We start from the raw sequence: 18,199 nt of genomic DNA, 5'->3' as shown, positions 1-18,199 counted from the left end.
GCTAAGAGAATTTCTACTGGAATTCAGGGAGAATGTAGAAATTTGGTGCAGGAACCATGGTGTTTGCACTGCGAAAGATCCCCCTAAGACAGGGAGAGCCCAAGTGCAGCAGTATCTCATGGGGGTACCAATGGAGTGCATTGCTGTTGATGAGGTTGGGCCTTTGCCTGTGACAGAGGCTGGTAATCAATATTTGATGGTAATCCTGGACTACTTTACAGAGTGGCCTGAGGTTTACTCAATAAGAAAACAAGAGATCATGATGGTTGCAGAGGTTCTGGTAAAATAATTCTTCGCCAGAATTGGTGTCTGGGTGATGCACACAGATCAAGGGAGAAACTAACTCTTGAATCTCACCTGCTGACAGACTCTCAGGGCCTACAAAACTTACACCATCACAACAAATGTGATGGGATGGCAGAAAAGATTCCATTAGACCTCTGTAAAACAGCACCAAAAGGGACTAGGACCAGCATAGCCCTTTCCTTTTGATAGTTTATAGAATCTCAAAGTATGCTAGCACGCCTCATGTTTTGGTATAAGTTAAGGAACCCAGCAGTCTTCTCGTATGGTGTTCCTGAAGAGGAACAAAGAGATTTGAACTATGTAGAAACTCTAAAATCTAATATTGAAAAAGCTCACACCCTTCTTAGGGAAAATCTCAGGAAAGCCTCTGATAAAATGATAAGTTTTACATCATAGTTAAATGGTGAAACTTTTAAAAAGGGAGACCTGGTTTGGTTTGGAAGGGTAAGAGCCCTAAAATGGATGAACCTCGGGAGGGACTATGCTTACTGAGACACATAAATGAAGTTGTGTATAACAGGATACAATAGGGTCCCAGAACAAAATCCAAAGTCATGCATAAAGGACTATATGAGACATTATCAAGGGGACAGAATCTCAGCTTGACTACTCTGAGAAACTGAGAATGTAGCTGTGGAAGCTAAGGCTGGAAGAGTTGCAACAATCACAGATTCCCATTAGAACAGAAGTATAGTATCTCAGCCAGCAGAATCCACAGAAACAATGGACTGTCTTCAGGAACCCACTGAAAGCAGCCCCTTCCTGGATGGCTAAAAGGAAACCAGGTAGGAAAAAGGTAACTCCAAGAAGATTTGAATAGAAGTAAAATTGATTTGGTTGGTGATGTAAAAATATTCTCACGGAAAAATACTATACAAAAAGCAAATAGTTAAACTTAAACTTATATGTATTTTTAAATTTGTTTAAAGTATTTCTTTTCTTTCTATTTGGGACAAGTCTTTCGGGACATCAATGTTTTAAACTGCATTGGGATGATGAGCAAAGCCTCAGCAGGGCTAAACCAAGTTGTCTGAGAGGTTTCTCTGAAATTAGTTGCAAACACAGGAGCTAAGGATTCCTTGGTAAAGAGAGTGCATTAGAGGCAGAAAATGAGAGTAGTCATGATAGTGCTTTGAGAGGGAGCAGAAGGACAGAGCTCCTTGAACTCACTGGAAAGGCAGTCTTGGAAATTAAGCAGGGAAATTACCTGCTGTTTGTTTCTAGTGATTAAGGGAAACAAGACTTTGTGTACATACACTCTTTGTGAATAAACAGGATTGCACGAACGAAACACCATACTTGTGCAATCAATTTATCCTAATGGAAACAACTCATCAAAGCTTCGAAGAGGCAACAATAAAAAAAATAACAGAGAGGAAAATAAAGATATTTAAAACAAAAAATAAAATAATTTTAAATTAAATTTACAATTCAGTTATCTAAATATGGACATAAAGGCAAAAAGCAAAAATGTGCACATTAGCCCATAGCAAATTTGACCAAAAATTAGGAAATATTACCAGAATGATCCTAATATAAACTTTGGGATGTTATGCTTCCTGGATTTTTTCAAAATGAGACCATTTTACTCTCACTGAAGAATTTAGACTCCCAAAATCTTTGGTAGCACATGATGAGAATTTCTCTTTAGGCCTATGCAAAAAACATATATGCCCAAAACATTAATCTTTGGATTTTGGAGAAAAGACGATTATTTAGTGAGCAACCTACTAAAAAAAAAAATGAAAATATTCTATTTTTTTCTTAAAACCTTACCAAAGAAAAACAAAATACCTTTTGCTCATTCAGCAGGTCTGTAATGGTCTGAGACATTTCATCCAAACTTTGTACTGTTTTTACCAGGTTATGTAGAGCAAGTACATGCTGGTGAAGAGGTTCAAAGTCACAAAGTATGGGAACCCTTTAAAAACAGAAGTTATTTTTAAATTTTCATTTCTTCAGTACTACAATATCACAAATTCAATTTAAAATTTATAGATACAGTAAACAATCTAATCCTCGTTTATTCTTTTTTTTATTTCACCAACTTTGCAGGGAATAAACTACGGCAACAACTTTGTTGCACGTTCTTTACATTAGCAACTCTAAGTAGTTTCAGTGACAGTGTTCTTTCAAATGACAAAAGAAACAAATTTAGATTTGAAGTAACATTTCTAAGAAGTTTTAGGTTAACTCCAGGTTATGTTCTGCCTCTCCCCCACCCTCAGAGGAGATGTTTATGAGTAATACCTAGAGTTACAATAACTCTAAGAAGTGATGAACACTATAACTAAAGGAGATCAAATTGCAACTGATTTCTCAGATGTTTTTAAAAAGAAACAAATTGGAAAGATTTACTATATATTAAGATACACTATAAAAGTTGAAAGAATTTAACACAACATTGCTAACCCATAAACATTTCCCCCAAAAATATTACAGTAAGACTTTGGGAAAAGATATTAATTCTTAACAGCAGAACTCTCAATGCTGTGTATATAAAAAAACAGGATGATGAGTTTGTTGTGATCATGATGCAAGTGTCTCGTGCCAAGCCTCAATACTTCCCTGCTTCAAAACTTCAATCCCTTTAAATTACATATGAACAGGAAAAGCAACATTAATACTAATATGATTAAAGCTGAACTATGAATATAACAAAAAGGGATGCGGTTTATATTAAAAAAATAGATAAGCATTAAACAAGGTTTGTGTGTGCAAAATATCATATGTTAAACATTTTCACTGATTTTAGATTTACAATAAATGTAAGGTGAAAACATTATTTAATTTAACAATTCGACACCTCGTTGTCTGGTATTCTTATATAAGTAATTTACTGTAGTAACAAATGGTGATCTCAAAGGAAAAATATTGACAAAAATTTTGATGGACCCTATTAGAAAAGATATTTTAAAGAGAATTCTGTGAGCAGATGCCTTGTTATAAATCATGGAAACTTTTAAGAATGTCTAACCTACCATCTACAGTGAATGCACTGAAACTGTCCTAACTAATTAATTTATTCACTCAATCTTGATCAAAACACTGCTTCCAATTTTAAGGATGTACTCTCTTCCCACTGAAGGCTGGTCTATACTAGAAAATGAGATTGACACAGCCATGCCGCTCAGGGGTGTAAAAAATCCACACTCCCGAGCAACATGTATAAGCCATCCTCAGTCAGAGGTAGACAGAGGCAGACTGAAAAGATTTTTTCTCTCATCCTAGCTACCACCTCTCAGGGAGGTGGATTACATATGCCAACAGAACCCCTCCTGTTGACATAGGTAGTGTCTACATTCAAGCACTAGAGAAGCACAGCTGCAGCATGGCAGCTCTGCTCATTGTAGCATTTTAAGTGTAGACGAGCCCTGGGATACAAACATGTAGAGCCAATTTCAGCCTCAACCGGCCACCTAAACTTAACCCCTAGACCAGTGGCCCCCAAACTGTGTGGTGAGCCCCCATGGTGGGGGCATGGAGGAATGTTCAGGGGACAGGGGTGTGCAGCAGGGCCTGGGCCAGCCCCCCCTGGGGGGGGGAGGGGAGTGCATGGAGGGAGTGCCACCCAGCCCCGCTCTGCCTCAAGCTGCAGCTCTGTTCTGTCCCCAGCCACAGTTCTGCCTCCAGCTCTGCCAAAGTTTCACTGCTGAGCAAACTGTGCAATAATGGGTTGTGGTGGTGGTGGTAATGGACAGTTTCCATTACTGGTAAAGTGGGGGGGCCTTAGACTGACTGTCGTCAATGACAATCAGGCCCTGAAAAATGTGGCTGGGGGATCCGATGATCATGTTTAACACATTTCCTATTGTCCTGCATGGGAGGGAGCTGTTTATTCCTGTCTGACCAAAATCAGTCAGGCAGAAAAGATTTGTGAAGGAGTCATGTAATCCATTGTTGAACAATCCTTGTGATTGTTCCATAAGGGAGCTAGAGTTGTGAGAGGAGAGGCCCCACAGGCCTGATTTGTCCTTTTCAACCACAAAAGCCAAATGCTAATTGCAGAGAAAAAAAAGACCTTTTCCTTTGATCAAGATAACCTTGTCAAGCAGCTCACCATCACCCCAATTTCAAGCTATTGGCCCAGTGTTTTTATACATTTTGTACACTGTCTACGTATTAAAGGGTCTAGTCTTTCTTTGATACAACATACACAGAAGTCCTGTTAATATTATGTGAATTAAGGGGAGAAAAAATATAAATACAAACCTCTTTAAACAGACCGTTTCACAACCATTATATACAGAAAACAATGATGAACTGCACTGTACCCTTTTATCTGTCAGGTACTCTCTCAGATTTAGGAATAAAGCTGCACCCTACTTAAATGAAATCCAGCATCTCCTGTCCATCTTCTGGCATAGCCAGACAATGCTACTAAAAAACTTTTATCTTTGTTTTACTTTTTCAAAATGGACGTTTCTTTGTGTGTGTTTGGTTTTGTGTTCTGTAATTTCCATGCACTAAGCCACTTACCTGAGTAATGGTTGCACTTCTGAAGGACAAAAAGACTGCAGAAACTGCAAGTCAGTTAATGAGATATCTGGAAGTTCACTGTCAAACCTGCGAGGCTTTCGTGTCTGTATAAAAGAGAAAATTTACACAATGATGAAATGATGAGTATAGTCAAGATGACTAAGGTAAGATTAAGAAGGAAAATAGTGAACAACATATTAATAGAGAACTGATTTTTTAAAAATCTGTAGTATCTCAAAAGTTTTTATTCTTCTTACAGAAGGCTCTAGTCTCATTTTTTTTTAAAAAGTCTACGTGCACATATATTTATTAACATTCTCTATGATGTTGTGAGTAGCAGTTATTCCTCCTTCTTATCAAATTTTTTAATCATAAACGTGATGTGGGGGAAAGAGAAGGGAGAGCAGAGGCTTGAAAATTAGTTTGCTGCTAAACAAACAGCTAAATATTAATTTAAATGAGGAGTTACAATAATAAAACAGGGGGCATTCTTTTTGACCATGTATGGTACTATTATAAAATGCCAAGGAGTAAAATATTGAAAAAGCACTTTATGGGACAGAAAGTCAGAAATATAATGACAGGAGCAACATTTCATAATGATCAGAAACATGGAGACATGCCATCGTTAGAGTCAACCAAGTTGAATCAAATCAAAGCAGAAACCTGTCCAACTCACAATCATGTTATATTTGCTAGCCACTTCAGACAATTTAGGATGGTGAATATATCCCATTCCACCATCCAATGAATGTGTGAAAAATATGGGAACCTTCTGCTTGCTTTTATCACCTAATAAATTCTATGGCAGTATTATGCCGGTCAGAGTAGATCATACTGATCTCTCCTGGCTTCAAAATCTTAAATCTTTTTTTTTTTTTTTGCTCACTGAAAATATCTGTATTGATAATCCCACAAAAATTTAACTTGGCTTTAAAAAGAAGAGTACCAAGTTGACACTTCCCCCCGTATCATATTGCCATCCATGAACATTTCTGAATCGAAGTGTCATTACGCAGCTTATATCCCTAATTTATCATCTCTCTTCATAGCAAGAGAGACAGTACAGGTATTCTGAACTCATGGCTCAGTGCAACTCTGGTTTAAAATGTGCTACTCAACAACAAAAATTCAGAAGTACTATCAACCAACCTCCCTAATTTGAGAGATTGGTATTACTTAGTTTAAAACAGGGGTGGGCAAACTATGGTCTGCTGGCCAGATCCGTCCCTTCAGGGCTCTGGATCTGGACTGTGGGATTGCCACCCCCATGGCGCCGCGGGCCCCGTGCCGCTCCCAGAAGCGGCCGGCGCCACGTCCCTGCAGCCTCTGGGGGAAGGTGGGCAGAGAGCTCTGCACGCTGCACTTCCCTGTCAGTATCTCCCCTGAAGCTCCCATTGGATTATACTATGATTATACAAATACATTTAAAAGCCTCAAATTTGGGCCCATTGGGGCTTCAGGGGAGGTCCCAACAGGCAACTCTGCTCCCTCTTCCCCAGGGGCTGCAGGGACGTGGTGCCAGCCGCTTCCCGGAGCGGCGCGGGGGCCCCGGTGTGCGCCACTGCCACCCCGGAACCGCTCCAGGTAAACAGCACCGGGCCAAAGCCTGAACCCCTCCTGCACCCTGCACCTCAACTCCTTGCCCTGAGCCCCCTGCCACACCCTGCCTGCACCCCAACCCCTTCCCTGAGACCCCTCATACACCCCACACGCCTCCTTTGCCACAACCCCTTGCCATTAGCCCCTTCCTGCACACCGCACCCCCTCCCACACTCCATACTCTCTCCTGCACCATAACCCCCTGCCCCAGTGCTACATTCGTGGCCCTGCAAGCATCTCCCCACACAGATGTAGCCCTCAGGCCAAAAAGTTTGCCCACCCCTGGTTTAAAACATCTGAAAATTGATTCTTTTTGGTTTAACTTTGCAAGAGTGTTCCAATCCAGGCAGCCAATTAACTGCTAGACTTGCAAAGTAACTTTGCCTACGCTAATGTGTGAATATTCAGATATTGGATTTTCCTACAGAAACTATGATTATACAAATACATTTAAAAGCCTCAAATTTCTGACTGTAGTAGAAGATATAGCACAGAATACATACACAAAAGGATGGAGGCCAAGAGTCAAGTCCCCTAAACAAACGATTCCTTAAAAAAGACTTCCCTGTACAAAGAAACAAACTTTGGTTATTTAGCAGTCATGCACACAACATTCAAACACACCACAAAGATGGAACACAACAATCTATTGTACATGTAAGTGTTGCACTAAGTCTGGCAGCTCACTACACATTTGCATTCTTCGACAGATGATAAAGTCAAATTTCCGCAGGATTTCAGACCAAAAAGCATGTCAGAATTCTGTCCCCCATTCAAGCCTTTTTCTTTTTTCACCCCAGGCATGCCCCACTCCTTGTCTCTTGACTACATAGCCGCCCCTGACCATGGCACCCTGGGTGGTCGCCCACACTGCCCACCTGTAAGGCCAGCCCAGCTTCATAGGAAAGAGTAAGATTAATCACATTTTTTTTTGTTTTTAACTTTGTCCTGCCTTTCTCTACTTCTTTTGCCTATTATTTCAAGTGTTTGCCCAAATGGTCTTCAAGAAAGGATTTTTTGTTGTTTCTGTAAAGCAGAGCACAAGTTCTGCCACTGAACAAATATTAAGCAGCAACATCAAAAAAGTTACTTTAATAAGATGAATATAGAAGTTTGTATACATCAGTTTAAAGTAGTTATTGCATTAAATTATAAAAAAAGTTAAATAATTTTTTTAACAAAGATTTTAAATTAACTGAGAATTTTTAACAATATTTTGAATTAAATATATGGCAAGGTTTACTAATTTGTTGGCACACTTTAGAAAAGTAACTCAATTTTTAATATATTTTGTATTTGTATATATTTTGTACATATCAAATTTAAAGTTATTTCTATTCACATGAACATCACTTATACAACATATCATTATTCTGGGTGCTCCAAACTATGCTGTTAAGACAGCTCAACTACGCAGTGTTCGTTGTTTGAAAACTACAGAAATGCACTAAAATGGTAGTTGTGATTTAAGTTACAGAAGAGGAAAACACTTACTAAACAATTTCCCAAAAGATTCCCTTTTTTCCTTTTCAGCTTCATATAGATGTTTCCCATCTTTTATTAAAGCACCAGCCCACTACAAAAGGGAAAACACATACAGTTAGCATGGTAAGTCAGTTCCTATGATCACACAAAGGTAATTATTGAAATTATTTAACTTGCTTACCTCCCTGTAGTGTTTTATGAACATTTTTCTCCTTACAACCTCAACAACAGCTAAACAGTACATTTGAGGAACGGTACTGAGAGCCTCTACAATCTTGACTCTTTCTAGCAGCTCTGTTACAAGGCGAAACAAGGCTTGCAGTTTCTCTCCATCTTGGTCTGCATGAAGCATCACAAAGCAACACCATCTATGGAGTAAAATATACCAGTAGCTTCAAGATCATCAGATTTTTAAAATCAAGGTTTCAAGGATGTTATACCGATGCACATTTATCAAAATTAAGTTCACACCCTGGATTATTTTTTCCTTAGAGTCTCGTTTTGCTTTTAAAAAGATAGCTGTTGATCAGTCACCTATTTATTTTGTTTATGTTGTGGACAATACATCTATTTCCTGAAAAAGACACTAACAATCCTTCCCAAACACGGTTTTTATTCATGTTTTTCATACTGACAATGCCCTGAAGCATACAGGACAGCTGCAGAGTGAGAAAGACACTTAATTTTCCATTGAGCAAGGCTGAATGTGATTACACTAATCACCATTTAGTTCTGGACAGCATCTGTCTCATACCGCAAATGTTAGACAATGCTTTCATTTTACTAGGCTGTCATTGCATGAAATCTTTATGTTAACATACTGTAAATAAATGACAAATTACTAACTAGTTTAACTTATTCTATCTCATCACAAACTGCGGAAAAGTATTCTGTTTAAAACATGTATTCTGAAAGCATTACTCCGCTTTTAAAGTGCCAAAAATCTACGTAATTGCTTATCATAGGTCACATAAGACATTTTGTCCATTGAAACATTTTCACCAATTTGGATTGTATTAAGTACAGGAAAAACAGATTTAGCTATTGTACAAAAAAACACATACTATGCCATATTACTGTGCCTGACTTACATCACAGACATCATATAATATGCGTAATTTCAACCTTCATCACATTTCCTCCCCCTGTCCCAAAAATCTATATGTATTAATCCAGAAAAAAAATTAATCCAGTAAATACTGTATTTAAGATTTATTCATATGGCAAAAAGCTTTAAAGAAAACTGACATCACTTACTTTAGTCTGACTTGTAGATTATTTGCAAGCTCTTGTTTGGCAGTGGTACATTTCTGCTTAATATCCAACAGTTTCCTGTGATTAGTTAACATAATCATCAGCTGATTTGCATGACTCAAACATAAATCAGGTAGCACAGAAGGATCTTTCAAGTTCTCAGCTCTCTTCTGATTAGCCAAAAATCCCTATAAAAAGAGAAATGCTTGTTAAGCGGATTTGTGTGACAAAATGAAGAACGTTCGCCCCTTAGTTGGTTCTATATCAGTGTCATTGTTTACTTATTTACATAGCACATTCCATCTGTAAGGATGTGAAACAGCTTTAACATACTTACCTGGCCTCACTCTGAGATATGATGTGATCACTGAACAAGATGGTATTGTTTTTCCAGGGTTTTATTCCTTAAATAAAATTCTATTAATTACTATCAACAAATAAAGAAAAAAGAACCACTGTATATTTAAATATTAACAAAGACCGGTGCTATTTTGTAAATGGGCTAATTTAACATCCCACAGCAAGCAAAGCAGCATATAGGGCAGTTTTTCTCCTTAGAACTATAGTCATATAATGAAGTGCAGATGGAATATTCTCACACATCAAGAGGAGAACTGTCCCTTTAGTACTTTTCAAATTTTAAACTGTTTTGTCAAGTCTTGCAACGAAACTATTTTTATAGGCTAAAATCATTCCAGTTATCTAGTTGCCTTAATCAGGCAACTTTTTCTTATTACCGCCTGCATCATAACTGAGCATCTTGTGGAACACTCCTCTCACTCTCAGTAACATGGACCTCCATCCCTATTTGACATAATGGAAATATTTTTAAAATATACTGCCAATAATTCACATTTTAAAAATTCAAATAGTAAAAAAAAATAATGCTCAGTTTGACAAAAACAATAAATGAGAAATAAAATAATAGCTACGCATAGATGGATTTATTTCAATGATCCTGCACAACAGAGTTAGCTTTGATGTTTCTGTAAAAACACTCTTATATTCTTATTATGTAATGCCCCCTATTGACCATAACTATACATGCAAAGATAATAATTCCCAGCTTTCAAAGCTCGAAAATGTTCTTTAAACTTATATTAACCCAGGGAATAATGTTTACTTTTGTCTTGTGCTTGAATACTTGTATTACGTGATTCCTACATGGAAAATAATTAAAATATTTTCCACCTTTGAATCAAAGTGCAACCAAGACAAGTTCTTGTCTAATAACATTTTGACCTTCAACTAACATTTTGGCTTCATTTCATGTATTACCTGTATTTGTTGCTAAGGCACCTGGCATGTCATTTACTTCATACATATATATATATATATATATATATATATATATACATACACACACACACACACACACACACACACACACATATATATAAATAAAGCTAGAAGTTAGTCTTAATGTTGCATGAAAAAAGTATTTACATTATGTTTCACTACTATATATATATAGTAGTGAAACATACTACTATATATAAAAATACATAGGAGTGCCCATCACTGTCTTGGGAACTGAACAGTATTACAACTTTTCCACCAGCGTCTTTATATTTATATCTATATACTACTAGTTTGAATAAACCAGATAAGATTAATCGCCATGGTGCCACATAGGGAGTGAGGTATTTTCTCAGGTAGTCAGGACACAAACCAGGCACAGCTGCAGTAATCTAAGTTAACACATTGAACTGCACCCAAACCAAAAAGAGAGCCCATTAATTCTCTGCAGAATTGGTGTAATATGCTTCCTGAGGTTCACACCATGAAACAGGCGGGCAACTGCAAATCAGGCAATCATTTAAACTCAACTCAAACAATTCAAAGGCATAATACACAGAAACACCTTTTGTGTCATTATCCCTACCGTTTCCAAAACCGTGTGTTGGAGCGGGAAGGACTACAGGAGGAACAGAACAAAGGTGGAGATTTTCAAAGGCACAAATGACAGAGATATACTGACTTTCAGTAGGAGTTACCTGACATTTGGCTCTTTGAAAATCTCCACCAAAATGGCTAAAAAGTTACTGTCTCGGAAGGTGACAACAGTGAACTTATTACTGAAGTTTCCTATAAGTCATAACAATTGTGCCAAGTTAGTACTCTTTCATCAATTTTGTAACTTCTAAAAGACATAATGTACTAAAAATAGATAGTTTGCAAAATGTTAAAGACTTGTTCAATTGCCCTGGTATTTTACCATGGTTATTCGCTGCTCTTGGAAGAGTGCAGTAGTAAACAGCAACATCACTACGCTCTTTTCCTCTTCCATTATTGGTTGGTAAACGTTTGAGAAAAAATGCATTCCCAGGGCCTAATATTAATAGATTTCAGAAATTTCAATAAAAGATCTTTTAGATTTTATCATTCCCTTTATGGCATTTTCAACCCAAACATGAATACATTGCGCAAGAGCATGAAACTCACTAGTCTAGTTTCAAAATCTGAACATAGTGAAGAGAAAAACTAAACAACTGGCACAAATGGGGAAAAGTCAATTTTAGCAATGTAAAAAGTTTTAAGCAAAGGGTAGGGTTTTTTTCCTTTAGGTATAAAAGCTAATTAGAGTAATTTCTAAAAACAGTATTTCATAGAGCAGTTAGGTGTCTTCATATATTAATAAAGGCATTGTTTCATATTTTGAAGCTTAATACATTATCCTTAATAAATGAACTGTGTCCTTTTACTTCTTGATATTAATTAGCTCTAATATACACATTCTACATTTTCTCATCAGATCAGTAGACACCAAAGAAGTTGACTGTTAGTAGCTGGGGAGAAATGTTAAAGACTTCCTTAAGTTAACTGCATGTTACTATGGTGATAAGGTGATGTAAATGCTAATGAGTTAAAAGAAGAACTAGCCAATTGGCCTATCAGATGAAAAGCCGCTGGATAATATCAAGGTAACACTGCAAAGATGGGCAGGAGTTCAACCCTAATGTATATTAATAAGCTTTGGTAGGTGTATGAGTAACTTATTGTAAATGGTGTCAGGCTGATGGCTATAGGTCATCTCTTCCTCTCCCTCAACAGGAGCCAGCCATGGAGATCAGACTTTTGCATAGGCGTGGGAAGTAGGGGTGCAGGTGGTGCTACAGCATCCCCAGGTTTTGCATCTAGCAGCCCAGCCGCTGGTCCCGCGCCCCTGCAGTCCCGCTCAGCTGCCAGCCCCGCACCCAGGGGCTCCACTGCTGTTCTGGGGTCCTGCTCGGCCGCTGGCCCCGGGGGCTCTGCTGCCAACCCCAGGGTCCTGGTCGCCGGTCCTAGCTCTAAGGGGTGTTAAGGGATGTGGACAGGGGAGGGTGCAGCTCAGCACCCCCACTCCAAAAACTGTTCCAGTCCCACTGGACTTTTGTCTAATATTAGAGTTTAAAGAGGTCAGCAGTATTATTCAATACCATAATCAGTAAAGGCTACAACTGAGTGGCACATCTTTCACTGTGTTCTGTCTTATGCAAAGGCAACTATTACCTCTTTACAACAGAGGCCTTGGCAACTGTATGCCCTGCCTCCCACAATAGAGGAAAAATGCACTGGTCATTTTGATGACTGGCAAGTGCACACTGTCCAGGCACTAACATAGCCCACTCCTGTGACTATAACCCAAAAAAGCATGAAACTACCAAACACATTCAACACCTTCTCCCATGCCAGTCCTTACCTGTGGGAAAAGCTCCCAATCAAAATCCTCCTTCAAGTCTTTTTTCAAAACTCACCTATTCTGTAATGCACACAGAAAAGTGCTGTTAATGGCTAGATAAGTAGAGAGTTGTGATTACTGGTTCTGACTTGCTAATAATTGCCCATATCCTCTTATTCCTGTTACTCCGTGTTCCCCAATACCCAGACCTCAGCCTACTTGTTGGTCTGATCCTCCTGGTATTTTAGACTAATGTTTTGTGAGCAGAGACTCATTTACAGTCACCAGTACAGGCTTATTCATATGAGCTGTTCATTCTTCAAGCAGTTTCCCTGGCTCCATATCACTGTGCAGAAGAAGCCTGTATCTTATTTTATGCAACTGAATCAGTTACATTATAATTGTTTGTAAAAGTAAGTCAAATTTAGAGGTATACAATCCAGTTTGTAGCACTATTTCTAAGTTTAAAAAAAAAATCCTGTGATAAGAGGATTTCAAGACTCTTAGTACAGTTACATGTTGGCATGGTCTGAAAAAATACAGAAATGAAAGGAAATGTTTAAAGTCAAAGAGAAGCAAAATAATGTTTTGATTGTTAGATTTTAATGGGATTAGGTTGCCTTCCCTTTTTGGATATTATTTATTTGCTGGTCACTAAAAAGTAGACCAGAAAAAGCAAGCTTAATCATCACAGCCACTGGTACTCGCAATGGCTCGAGGGAACAGTGATCTACCACAGTACCATTACGTCTGTTATTTTGATCCTGTAAGATGCCCTGCCCAAATCAAGCCAGAGGGAACCAGTTGATATCAATGGCCGTGCCATCTTCAGCTGAATCTTTAATACCACCAGTCATGTGAACATGAGTTACTTGCCATCTCTGCCTCTCTCATATGAGTCATTTTTTCCTTCCTTTACCTATTTCTCTGTTAACAGATTTATTTGGGCATAAGCTTTCGTGGGTAAAACCCCCACTTCTTCAGATGCAGGGAGTGAAAATACAGATACAGGCATAAATATATATTGGCACATGAAGAGAAGGGAATTACCTTACAAGTGGAGAACCAACGCTGAAGGCCAATTCAGTCAGGGTGGGGATGTAGTCCACTCCCAATAACTGATGAGGAGGTGTCAATACCAAGAGAGGGAAAATTGCTTTTGTAGTGAGCCAGCCACTCCCGGGTCCTTATTCAAGCCCAAATTGATGGTGTTAAGTTTGCAAATGATTGTAGCTCAACAGTTTAATTTTCACTCATGCATCTGAAGAAGTGGTTTTTTTTTTTAACCTATGAAAGCTTATGCCCAAATAAAATCGGTTAGTTTTCAAGGTGCCACCTCGTTGTTTTTGTGGATACAGACTAACACGGTTACCCTTCTGATATTACTCCATTCTCACTTTCCTCTTTTTGCCTTCTGTGTAATAAGAATTTTATTAACTTAACTGGCCAAAACAAATCCATCCTTGGCAATACTGAAGACTATAACCAAAACATCAAGCTGAAAGCAATGCCTTTGACAGTCCACTGCTGATGAAAGGATGCCAAGTTTCAAAGACCATGTGCTTTTCCTACAATTTCACAGCAACTAGGTTGCAAATGAGAAAGTGTCAGAGACAGAAGCTGCACTTTTCCCCACACTGTGTAAGTTTTTTTTGTTGGTCTGTTTTGGTATCCCAAAAGAAAAAGAACTGAACAATAGCAGCTCAAGACAATCTAAACAAACTTTCTGTTTTCCTCCAAAAAAGACAACAAATACAATCTTTAGTAATAAAGGACTGTTAAGACCACCATATATACCTGAAGAGAAAGCGAACAGGCAAAATTGTTAACATGTAGCCTTACTGATTTTTTTCCATTTCAAATGCTTTCACTGTCCTTTTTTCTGTGCATTTAATAAAGCATTAAGAAAATCTGTAAAGGTGGTTGTTCAAATGGGAAGAGGCCAGTTATAACTCGACACAAAATTTGAGACCATACTTGTTTAATGTTTTAACAATAAATAAGGGTGTTTTTTTTGTTTTTGTTTTTTTTAAAAACACTTTAACCCTTGTGGGACTAGACACCGTCTCATCAACACAACACTCTACATGTCATCTGGGTTAGTCAAGCAATGGCAAAACTGGTTAGAGGCTATACAAGAAATGTCCTATCTCTCTATGCAGACACTGCTTGCACTCCCTATATGCATGCACAGATCGAATGCAGGTTTTAAGTGATATAGAGGAGGCTTTGGTGGCTCTGTCATTCTACGGTAAATCTCACCCTTTTTAAAATTTAATAGATGAGTGTTGAAGCAAGATAACATACAAGTTTATGGTCTCACCTTTCAATTTTAGTTTAAGAAATTGTTTTACTTCTGCATCTCAAATCAAAAGGGCCTTTGGTTAAAATGAAAGACTGTTAGATTTCAAATACCATATATTGTACAATGGACACTATTAGTTTGGGAACAGAACTGGAGTGAAATAGGAGCTGTATTTGCTAGAGTAATGAGGGAGACCTTGCTTTCCATGAACTCAGTTCTCTCAAACATTGTTTTTTTCTTTCCAAGGACTCCTAATTCGAATGAAAGAAATCTACATACATATTTGCATTTTTTCCTGGTTATGAGAGATACAAGGTGAGTGAGGTAAAAAACGGTTACTCATCTCCTCGGAACTGTTGTTCTTCGAGATGTGTTGCTCCAGTCCATTGCAATTAGGTGTGTGCGCGCTGCGGCCACAGTCGTCGAAAGTTTTTCCCATAGCAGCACCCGTCGGGTCGGCTGTGGAGGCCCCTGGAGTGGCACCTTCATGGCGGTGAATATAGGTATCTGCTGTAGGTCTCCGCCTCTTCAGTTCTTTCTTGCCAGCTACTCCGACAGAGGGGAAGGTGGGTGGGTTTGGAATAGACATGAGCAAATCATCTCGAAGAACAACAGTTAGGAGAAGGTGAATAACTGTTTTTTCTTCTTCGAGTGCTTGCTCATATCGATTCCAATTAGGTGACTCCCAAATCCTAACTAGAAGGTGGGGTTGGAGTTCATGGAATCACTGACTGGAGCACCACTCTGCTGAATGCTGCATCATCTCTGGCATGCTGGGTAATCATGTAATGAGACATAGAAGTGTGAACCAAGGACCACATTGCGGCCCTGCAGATCTCCTGGATTGGGACCTGGGCCAGGAATGCGGCCGAGGAGGCCAATGCTCTTGTGGAATGTGCCATTAGTGCAGGGACCTTTTGCCAAATCATAGCATGCCCAGATACAGGACGTGACCCATGATTAAATCCTCTACCACGGAACTGGGAGTCCTTTCATCCTGTCTGGAATTGGCAAGAACAGCTGGTTCAACTTACGGAACGGCTTGGTGCATTCAATGTAAAAGGCCAGCACTCGTCTAGCGTTTAGAGAATGTAGCCTTTGTTATAGACCATCCGCATGAGGTTTAGGGTAAAAGACAAGTAGAAAAATGTCCTGGTTGGAGTGGAATTGGGATACAACCTTTGGGAGAAAGGCCGGGTGAGGCCTAAGTTGCACCTTGTCCTTATAAAAGACAGTGTACGGAGGTCAATAGATTAGGGCTTTAAGCTCTGACACTCTCCTTGCTGAAGTAATGATGACTAGGAAGGCCACTTTCCATGATAAGTACAGTAGCGAACAAGCTGCCAGGGGTTCAAATGGGGGTCCCATTAGCTTGAAAAGGACCAGGTTGAGATCCCATGCTGGGACCGGTTGTTTAATCTGCGAGTATAGCCTGTCCAGACCTTTCAGGAAACGATTGATCATCAGGTTGGCAAAGACAGAATGGCCAGCCGCTCCCGGGTAGAAGGCAGAGATGGCTGACAGGTGTACCTTGAGAAATGATACCAAGAGACCCTACTGTTTTAAGTGCAGTAGGTAGTCCAGGATAAGTGGTATGGGCACCTGAATCGTGTCGCAATCCGTTGCACAGTTATGGCTATGTATGGCCAATTGTCGGTCCACGGCCATCTTGTCCTGTTAAAAGGGCAAGGCAGCCTCCATCTTGGACCAAGTTCTTGTTGTATAGGAGAGGGCAGAGACTCAATCCTGCCCAGCAACACTGGCTGTGTATGCTCTCCTGGGTTTTTGTTTTTTCTCTCTCCTGCTGGGCCATCTAAAGGTCAGGCTAGTTCTGTGTGTGTGAAGGCCTGATTCTGCCCGGCAACCTGTTTTTTTTGGGTCGGTCGTCTGGAGGTCAGGTTAATTCTGCCCACAGACTCACTTTCCCGCTCTTTTTGGACCCAGTCATCTAAGGGTCAAGTTTGTTTACTTGTCAACTCCAGTGTGCCGTGTGCAAATCCTTCCGACGTGGGGTGGCAACAGCTCGAAGCCTGAAGGAAGGAGGGACCAGGGAGCCAATCAGATGCTGACACGAGGGAGTGAGACCTTTCTATAAAACTAGATTTCCCCCCAAAATTTGTGTGGAGCATCCGCGTGTTAGCTGAAGGACCTGATCACTCTTTTGGCCAGGGTCTCCTCCCGGTAAAGCGCGCTCGTGTCGTATCGTTTGTATTCGTTGTCGTTTGGACCCGATCCCTGTCAGCTCGTCATGCTTCTGGTGTCTGTTCTGCTGGTCAGCTGCGCCTGGAGTGTGGTATTTGCTTTTTGATATCTGACAGTTATCTTATTTAGCCTCTTATTTTTCCCCTCCCTAACTTGCTCAGAATTGAACAATTGTTTAGCTAGCTTGTATAATAGTTCTAGTTGTTATTGAATTGTTAATTGCAAACTGTTTATGTGAATGAATCACTGCTCTGTCTGTGTCCAGTGTGTGTGTGTTTAAATTTGGGAGCTGCCTCTACTTAGAGAGTAGCTGACCAAGGGGGTCCAGTCCCCGCGGTCTGAGTGAGTGGAATCTGCCCAGGTGCAGCCGCACCACACTCTGGATTTATCCTCTGTGTGAACGCAAGGGTGGCTGAGGCAGTGGCCCGTGGGTCTCTTTTCTGTGTTGCACCGGGCATCGCCCTGACGAACCCAATTCCTACCTTGAGAGATTGGTGTGCCTGTCTATTTGGTGGTGTGGCGAGCAGTATACAGTACATTGTTATTGGTTTGAATTTGCTTGCATTGTTTATCTGAGTCCCAGTTGGAAATTGCCTCCTCCCCCGGCCCAAGGTGTAAAGAAATCCCTAAATAAACGCAGCCACTTGGCTTTTCAGTGTTACCCTGGTCCTGCCTGTCTTTTCCTCACTCAATACCAAGATTGAACGAACCCCCAGCTAATTCAGACAAATCGGAGGAGCAAGACCCTGAGAATACCAGATTGCAAACCTTTTCCACTTGACCAGGGAGGTAGCTCTGGAGGAGGGTTTCCTGCTATCAAGTAGGACCTCCCTAACAGACTCAGAGTACATGAGCTCCAGTGGGTTTAGCCATGAAGCTTCTAAGCAGTGAGGTGAAGAGACTCA

At 39.7% G+C, this 18,199-nt stretch overlaps 1 protein-coding gene across 3 annotated transcripts in view; it reads right to left on the bottom strand.

Annotated features, from left to right (window-relative positions):
• RB1CC1 (RB1 inducible coiled-coil 1) overlaps positions 1-18,199 on the bottom strand; it is a 179,118-nt gene that overhangs the window by 85,538 nt on the left and 75,381 nt on the right. For all 3 annotated transcript variants that reach the window (XM_045005840.1, XM_045005841.1, XM_045005842.1), the window contains 6 exons: positions 9,130-9,314; positions 8,054-8,240; positions 7,882-7,963; positions 6,891-6,952; positions 4,786-4,889; positions 2,101-2,227 (listed from right to left, as the gene is read on the bottom strand). In XM_045005840.1, the coding sequence (XP_044861775.1) occupies positions 2,101-2,227; positions 4,786-4,889; positions 6,891-6,952; positions 7,882-7,963; positions 8,054-8,240; positions 9,130-9,314 (747 nt within the window). The remainder of the gene's footprint in view (positions 1-2,100; positions 2,228-4,785; positions 4,890-6,890; positions 6,953-7,881; positions 7,964-8,053; positions 8,241-9,129; positions 9,315-18,199) is intronic.

The sequence above is a fragment of the Mauremys mutica genome, chromosome 2 (assembly GCF_020497125.1).
Source record: "Mauremys mutica isolate MM-2020 ecotype Southern chromosome 2, ASM2049712v1, whole genome shotgun sequence".
NCBI classification, from domain to species: domain Eukaryota; kingdom Metazoa; phylum Chordata; order Testudines; family Geoemydidae; genus Mauremys; species Mauremys mutica.
Note: the sequence above shows the minus strand (reverse complement) of the source record. Positions and strands in the feature narration are given on the sequence as shown.